General features: G+C 36.7%; 2 protein-coding genes across 2 annotated transcripts; one reads left to right on the forward strand and one right to left on the reverse strand.

Annotated features, from left to right (window-relative positions):
• Positions 1–130: 130 nt before the first annotated feature.
• On the forward strand, positions 131–6024 carry LOC126969192 (uncharacterized). Its single transcript, XM_050814510.1, has 6 exons — positions 131–281; positions 351–572; positions 984–1146; positions 4311–4553; positions 5090–5318; positions 5705–6024. The coding sequence occupies exons 1-6, from the start codon at positions 265–267 to the stop codon at positions 5890–5892; spliced, it is 1062 nt and encodes a 353-aa protein (XP_050670467.1). The 5' UTR covers positions 131–264; the 3' UTR covers positions 5893–6024.
• A 69-nt stretch (positions 6025–6093) lies between these two features.
• On the reverse strand, positions 6094–8192 carry LOC126969191 (phosphatidylinositol-glycan biosynthesis class W protein-like). Its single transcript, XM_050814508.1, has one exon. The coding sequence runs from the start codon at positions 7655–7657 to the stop codon at positions 6350–6352; it is 1308 nt and encodes a 435-aa protein (XP_050670465.1). The 5' UTR covers positions 7658–8192; the 3' UTR covers positions 6094–6349.
• Between the last annotated feature and the right edge of the window lie 1003 nt (positions 8193–9195).

Consider the following 9195-nt stretch of genomic DNA (forward strand, 5'->3'; position numbering starts at 1 on the left):
TTCAATTAGAATAACATTATCGAGTTACTTAAGTTTTCTTGTTCCTAAATATATTTTATATTTTTGAATTCTGGATTCCATTAGGATAAAATAATTAACTTTTCTAATATAAAAGGCACCACTAGTAACCGAGCTATAAATATAAAAAAATATTTGTTGTCAACTCAAAACATAAACATTAAACAAAACAGTAAACAATGTTCTGCTGTATTATGTACATAGTTAAAACGAAAGATATTAAAATATTTTAAATTCAGAAGTAATATGTATCTAAGAAAGAGGTAATATTGAAATATGATTATGATATAAGGCATCTCATAACAGTAAATTTATTAATCTATTGTTTACAGAACAGTCCTTAAATATTTAACAGGCTTAACTCTTGGATTAGTTTTATATTGTGAGTGGTTTATTTATATAGCCCAGCCACTTTTCTGGAACAAGTTAACCTGTGACAACAGCATTAAAAATGATCGGTGCACGAAGATTTTGTTCATATCTGATCCACAAATACAAGGTGACAATGCTGTACCATCTCCAATTGGAGATATTCTTAATTGGGATAGTGACAGGTGAGCTGGATATTTGTAACATTTCTGATATTGAATAAATACATACAGAAGTGAAATCTAAAGGAATTAATTTTGATAAAATAAATGACTTTTACAAGCAATTCAATTCTTCCTACATTCATATAGTTTGATAAGCTTGCTCCCCTGAAATAAGGAACATAAGCTTAATATTCACATCATCTTTAGATGGACAATTGTTCGAAAATGGAGAAGTCTTATTAATTTAAAGTTGGTCACTTATCCATGTAAGTCTGATTAGATTGGTTCTATACTTTACTTTGTAATTTATTCTTAGTATCAGATCAGAAACATGGGCTTGAATGCTGCAAAACTGGAGGTCCATACCTTAATTGAAAGAATCAAAACCAATGCTGAGTATGTTATTAAATATACCCTTATATTCTATTATAGATATTTGCAATCAACATATAGAGTTGTAATGAAGCAATTCAAACCAGACATAATTGTATTTATGGGAGATTTAATGGATGAAGGTTCAGTTGCCACAATACAACAGTTTCATGGATATGTCAAAAGGTTATCAAATATATTTGATACCAGTTACCCAGTGGTGGTAAGTGATTTACTCATACAAATCAATGCCGGCAGCACATTGGCCTCTGGTATGCAGATATTGATGGTTAGCTAATTCAAATAAAACACTTTTAAAGGATTGAAATGTGTGTAATAATAACAAGATGTTTCAAGAACATTCCAGATCTCTTGAATTGAATCTGGAAAGGTCTTGAAACATCAGAATAACTAAAAGTATAATAAAAATGTAATGTTAATTACAAAAAATTTAATGTGTTAATATGTAATGTTTTAATCCTATAAATGTGTAACACTCATGTTGATCAAATGAAATACAATGAGTAATTCATTAATTTTGGTCCAAAAATGACACATATGAATGTCAGAGCTGTATTTTTATAATTAACCACCGGCACCACTTTCAATACCTTTAATGAGCAATTATGCCTGACTTAATGACACTCCTTTAAATCAATATTCAGTTGGATTCCTCAAAATACAAATGTTTCAACTAAGTTAAAGAAAATGTAAGTTAGTGAGTACAGTAGATGCATCAATCCATATACAAATAAATAATATGTGATGTATATAATAATATGTAAGTATTATGTTATTTAATATCAAGGAAGGGAACAACCCACCCCACAAGCTATATTTAAGTTAGCACAGAAGAGCCTGGCACTAGAACTTTACAATGAACTTCTTTTTTTTTATAAGAGGGGGCAAACGGGCAAGAGGCTCATGGGATGGTGAGAGGAGATGGCTTGATCGTCGTTTGATTCGAACCGCTCTTCATTGTATGCGGTCAAATGGAAGAAGCTGGTACTGGGAAGCACCCGCCCAGAGGTCAGCACAGTACTCCATGTGAGGCCGAATTCGGGCCTTATAAAGTTGCAGGCGCAATGAAAACATTGTAGGGGATAGCACGCAGCCTTGCCCATAAACGCTGGTGTCCCAGCGTTTATGGGTTTTAAGTCGGAGCATGCACCGTTGTTAACAACCTTGATGCTCCGATCGGCCAAAAAGCGAACCATTTGCACAACTTCTCGGGAAGCCCATAGGATAGCAGTTTCGCTATAAGCGCTTTATGCCACACCCGATCGAAGGCGTTCGCTATGTCAAAACTCACCGCCAACGCCTCTCCCTTCGACTCAACCGCTTGCGCCCATTTATGGGTGACTTATGCAAGAAGATCACCAGCTGCGACCCTGACGGAAACCGTACTGGCAGTCGTCGATCAGCTGGTGCTCCTCTAGGTATCCCATGAGCTGGCGGTTGAAGATCGACTCCATTACTTTGGGCAAAATGGACGAAATGACAATGGGGCGGTAGTTGGACGGATCCGAGCGTACACCTTTCTTGGGGATCGGGTGCACTAAAGCCGCCTTCCATAATTTCGGGACTACGCCTGATGAGTAGGAGAGCTGGAAAAGACGGGTAAGGACCGGCGCCAGTTCCGGAGCACATGTCCGCAGCACTATCGGGGGAATGCCATCGGGCCCGCTCGATTTGTGAATGTCCAAGGTGAGAAGCGCCTTTAGCACGGCGCCATGCCGGATTTTTACCTCCGGCATGTGTGACTCGCACCGCGGAATATGCGGTGGTGGTGCACCTTGGTCATCCAGAGTCGGTTTGGACGCGAAGAGGGAGCTCAGGAGATCAGCTTTCTCTTTCGCGTCATGGGCCAGCGAGTCATCATCCCTGTGCAGTGGTGGAATGGCTGGCTGGCAGAAGTTTCATTGGACAGCCTTGGCGAGCGACCAGAACGCACGAGTTCCCGAGGGAAGGCGTGCAAGTCTCTCGCCAATGTGCTTCGACTTCGCGTAGCAATAACTCTTTTGAAGGACCTGGAGGCATGATTGAAGTATTTTTTAAGTTCGCCGAATTTCACATCCTTAGATACCACCGCATTGACCCAAGCCTGATAGCACTCCAGCTTTCGGCGAGAGGCCATTTTGCAGGAGCGGTCAAACCGTGGTTGGGACCTGCCACCGATAGGCACAGGGGAGGATGGAATGAAGAGTTCCATACCTTGCAGTACCACATCAGCAACAGCGTCAGCAGCGGCATCTGGATCACCCGGCGAAAAACAGAACTACCTTCACGAGTAGGATGCATAAAAACACCGTATCTCGTCCCACTCTACTGACCTATAGTGCCACACGCGGCGACAGCCTAAGAAGCGGGGCCGTGTTAGGCGCGTGATCGGCACGGTGCTCCGGATCAGGCAGTGGTCCGACGATCCCAATGGATGTTAGGTCGACAGAAGGTCCAACAGTGGAGGTGTATGATCTTGCACATCTGGGATTCGCGTTGGCGCAATAACCAGTTGCGACAGACCATATGCTAAGGCGAAGTCGTGAACAGATCTCCCTGCATGATCGGTGGTACGTGAGCCTAGCCATTCGGCGTAGTGGGCGTTAAAATCGCCAAGAAACACGATCTCTGCAGTGGAGATATGCTCCAACACGGAATCTGTAGCCATTTGGATGTGTTCGAGGAGCCGGTCAGTCTCTGCGTTACCGCTATGGGACCTATACAGGCATGTGTAGATTCGCGGATGGTCATCGCAGTCTACACGCAGCCAGATGATGGATAGGTCCTGTCCTTCAAGAAACAGACATCCTCCCTGACGTAAACGCACACGTCAGCCCGTGGTATAAAGGAGTGTTCCAAATTATACCCCGGGTATGAAAGGTAAGATGAATCAGTCAGAGAGGATATCTGTGTCTCGGTTAAAAAGAGCAGGGCCGGCTTCGCCGTCTCCAGGTGAAAGTGGACGGCATTTAAATTTGAGCGAAGCCCCCTGATGTTGCAAAAGTCCACAGAAATGTGGAGGAGGGTTTGAACCTCCTGCTCTGTTTGCCCCGAGTCAGCACAGATTTGCCCCCTCCAGAATACGCGGGGCAGCCTGGGCAACCAGTACTACAGGCCCTAATTGTGGACGCCCAGGGACGGATTCTTCATTATTAAATCAAAAATAATAAACTTACATATTGTGGCTGCTTGTGCTTTAAGCGGAATTTTGTTACAATCCACACTTCATATTAACAATATCATGAAGCTACTAATCATTTAACTATATAATTTAATATGATCATTTGTAGTAAGAATGATAGAAAAATGAGATGAGCAATAATAGTTGTTTGATTGTAGCTCACATAATAGAATATACATGATAATTATGTAATCCTTGCATTTTAGCAAATCTGGATCCCAGGAGACAATGATATTGGAGGGGAAAATGAAGTTGTAAAGCCGGATAAAGTTCTGGAGTTCAACAAAGTGTTTTCTCAACCGTCTGTAATATCTTACAACAATATTTCCTTTTACAAAGTAAATGCTATCACACACTCTATTCCACAGCCATTAGATGAAGGTGATTTAAATTACAAAATAGCGATTTCACACTTTCCTGTGCTCACAAGGACAGCATATGCTAAAAAGGTACTGACAAATATTACATCTTGTTATAGACTCATTTGTGAATTTAATTCTAGTTCAAAGATCATTAAATTAAGCCTTAGCAACTTAAGGTGCCTTTCCATGCAATGATGGTAGAGACTACTCCAACCAGAATTTCTAGATGATTGAGATTTGCTCTAGTACTGCTAAGAATAACTTTTTTGAAAGTTGGTTACCTTTCCTGTCCATTGATTAGAAAAGTATCCCCTAGATACTCCAACTTGATGCTAGCTTTACTCTTGCAATAAATGTTTCTGATGACATATTAGAATTTGTGGTAAAGGCTTTTATCAATTTTATTTTAGTAATCAATGAAGGCTTTGGTATGTTTTTCTTGTATTATTTGTGTGCAGTGCTTATTATACAACAAAAAAAATATGTACTTATACATACATATTTTATCACCAATTGAGTGAGCAGTTTTCAGATTCAATCCTAGAACAATTTCATATTATCTTCTCATGTTTTATGAGGTCATAATCTATATCATCTTGTTTTGAAATTTATTTTTATTTCAGGTGATTAATGCTTTACAGCCAGATATATTCTTCTGTGCACATGATCATGTATCAAAATATGTGCAACACCAACATGACTTTGTTAAAAGTAGAACACATTTGCTCCAATATAAAGATCCAGTTTTGGTGTTGCCACTTGAAAATAATGAAAGTATTTATGAGATATACACACCAACATGTTCATATAGAATGGGAACATTTAAGATTGGATTCGGAGCTGCTGTGATTGGTATGAATAGTTATCGAATATTTCTAAAACCCCTATTCTAAACTGTGAAGAAAATAATCAAATTTCTTTGAATAGTTATTTTTTATGAAGTATTTTTTTTATTGATTTTCTTTTCCATTGTTGATATGATTACTCATTACTTCTTTTATAATAATCTTTCTCATGCCCAAAATAGGAATCTAATGTGGATATCCTCATTAGATATATTTTTCTTTTATTGTTAGTAAGTGAATTATGGCTAGCCTTTTTTTCTGTTTGTAATTAATTGCAAAAAAATGTCTCCATTTAGTAAAATGGGTATAATTAAGATTATTACAGGATTTTTTAATCTTTAAACCTAGCCTTGTGTGTGGAAATACTTGATTAATATAAATTTTCCTTTTCAGATAATGATCATCTCAAGTATACTGTATTCTGGTCACCATTGAGGTTTCCCTGTCTATTTGTTTATTTACTGTTGTCTATTATAGTTTTTGGGTACACTTTGTTTATCTGTTTTATGAGATTATTTTCAAGGCTTTGCCACCACCTTCCTGACTCTGAGGACACCAAACGTCTATTGCCACAGGTGTAGTGAGCCAAATTATATTGTCCATTTCAAAACCAGGGTATTTATTGTTGTTATGTATGAAATTTGTACTGAGTCAAAGTGAATCATTTTTAGATATTACCAAATGACTTATTTTAATAAACTTTTATTCCTCAATGTATTTTTGTATGTATAAAATCTTAGATCATTTTAAATATGCCTAGATAGACTATGATAGCTGTGAAAACGTCAAAAAAATTGATTTAAGAAATATTTTGATGAATTCACACACATTAACACAAATTGTCATACAAATCGCGAGTGTAAGACGTAGCTTGTCATGCACACTCAACTAATATTCCTGGTCTGTTTTTATTTGGTTAAATTAAGACTAAGCACTCTATCTAGATGTGTAAAATATTATATTAGAACAGAAAAACAACAAAATGGATGTACAAAACTTTATATTTAAATTAATTATATAGTTCCATAAAAAAATTGTTTATAATTTACAGCCAATTTGATTTAGGTAAACAGTAATTGTAATGGTAAATAACATGTAAATATTTAATATCACTATAGTAGTCATAGGAGATATGAGCATTGTTTGGAAAACAATATTTATAAATCCTGTTGAAAGATTGCATATCAAGAAATATATAAGGCCATTGTTGTTAATGGCTGATAATACCAAAGGTGTTTTATATATTAAAATATTCTCCTTATCACAAAGGCATATTTCAATAGAATAAAATACAGTGAGAATGATTAATAATATAGATAAAATAAATAAACAATATCCAGCATTTGCTAATGTTCTTGATGTTGGCTTGATTAAATTGATGAAATATGACATTATTATAATTGAAGCAGACAATGTTGTAAGTTTAAATAACACTAAGTTCCTATTTTTATCATTTATAATTCTTTTTAAGTGAACAGAAAATAAGTACATAGAAACATATCCAAGGTTCGATGAGATCCCTTCTCTATTTGCATCAACAAGATTAGAACGTGGTATCTCACTGAATACCCAATCTTGCCAACTGTGATGCAGAAGTAGTTCATGTAACAGAAGCATGACAAGGCTTAAGAACAATACTTTATTTGATAATAATAAAAGTACTGTTGATAATAACTTACACACTGCAAGAGTGAAAAAGAAATTCCAATGAACACCATATTCAGTCACATGTTCATGATAATCTAATTGCTTAACAGACACATATCTTCCTAATCCTAATATGAATAAGATGCTAATAAATTTAATGTTACTCCTCAGCACATTCTTAAAATTGTATTTCTCTAAATTCTTGTGTACCAGACCACTCATTACAACAAACAAACCAACTCCTGTGTCCATGAGACTATAACCAAACCGTTCTGTTTTAGCCAAGTTTCGTGGAAAGTGCTCAAAGTCAACTGCTAGGATACACAACCCAGTTATCAAATATGTCAGGCCTCGCATGCTCGATATTGATTCAAGCTTAAGATTGTCACAGTTTTTTGGTAGATTGATTTTTTTGAAGTACAAACTGTTACTATGAATATTAAACATTACTATAGTAAAAGCCACAATATTTAAAAGATAAATGTATTGGGATAGTAATGTATGTGCTAGTATTAAGGGCACAACTATAACTAGATAATCTACACCATACTGGAGACAGTTGCTTTTTCTCTTTTGTAATGAACAGACAAGTGTACACTGTACAGTGAAAAAGATGCAAAAGAATGTATGAAATGCAGTTGTCCCATGGTTGTTCCTCATAAACGATTCATGATAGGTCTTATATTCTGATGAGTTCATGGCCTCTAAAATGGCTATAACTATTACTTGCAAATATCAATAAGACATTATTGTTTACAGGAATTGCGAACTTATGTCTATTCATCAGCTGGATTTTAAAACCTTTCAAGTACTGTCCAAGATTTTGTCAAGAAGCTTCTATTTCCGTCGAACAATATTCGATACTTTAGCAATAGCTTTAAAAATATATTAATTGCAAATAACAACGATTACAAATCAAAGAAATATCACAGTTCACAACTGTTTAGTGTAACATACGTATTCTTTTTTTATTATTAACTAAATTTTACAACTTTATTATACCACGTCATGTAAACATGATTGCTAGAATGTTATCACTTGTTTGATAATAAATTTTTATTTACAAGATATTTTACTCCAACAAGTGAGTGCCAAGTGGCCCAAGTGCTATTTCCCTCCTCACGAGAACTTATGTAATAAAATAAATTTTGTAAACACACGTTTAGGGATTCACATTCCGCGAAAACAAGCAGCCTAGCCTAGCCTAGCACAGAACACTGAGCGATTCACTCGATTGTATGAAACGTGCAGTCATAGATTGACAGATGACGGCTATATTCTTGTAAAAAAAACGGAGATAGCCGAAATCTTAGAAAAATGACACTATAGAAGTAGTCTCCGCTGCCCCTTTTAGATAGCAATAGTTTTGACAGTAGTCATAGGTGTTATCATATTATTAATATGATCAAAATTACATCTTATGACACGATGTCACATACTCAACCGATAATTGGAAATGTTAATGAAGTAAACTCAATAGCGAAAAGCATGTACTGATAATTATATATTTATTAAAGGACCATAACTTAACAAAAGATAAGTAATATTATGAATGAAATTTCTTTATTCATTTAGGTACAATTTGTACGCTTATGAAAGCCGAGTTTGTGTTGAATCGTGGAATTCGGCCGCTCGAATCAACCCGAACAGCTCGTCAGAGCACTTCCGGTGATAAATGCGGTAGAAGATGCAGAGAGAACCCACATCTCTACGCAATGCCAAAGAATCAAGCCGAGGAGATAACGTGATCTTCGATGATTCGAGCCGCTCTTCATTGTATGCGGTTAAATGGAAGAAGCTGTTACTGGGGAGGCTTACCTCTGGGCGAGTACGCCCAGAGATGAGAGCAGTACTCCATGTGAAGCCGAACTGAACGCTGCTCGATATATCGACGCCAAGTATGCCAATACAGGCTGTGGCAGTTAGAGGAGTGATCTCGAATCGAAGGGATACGACAAAGGGAGACTGTTTAGCGGTGAACACACAAACTTGTGTCTTCTTGGGGTTGAATTGGACTTAATTTTGTTGGTCCCATTCCGAGACTTTAATAGAAAACTTATTTTCACTAAGATGAATTATACAGTATTAACGAAATAAAAATTAACTAAATTCAAGCAAATAAACCTTTGACTTGGGCCCAGATAAGTTCGCCCGGATTATACTGGCAGTAGTACGCGGCTAATGATGGTATGACCCTTCTCGTGGGCTTATATAATCTAAGACATACGTTGGAGTAC

Source organism: Leptidea sinapis, chromosome 17, assembly GCF_905404315.1.
Source record: "Leptidea sinapis chromosome 17, ilLepSina1.1, whole genome shotgun sequence".
NCBI classification, from domain to species: domain Eukaryota; kingdom Metazoa; phylum Arthropoda; class Insecta; order Lepidoptera; family Pieridae; genus Leptidea; species Leptidea sinapis.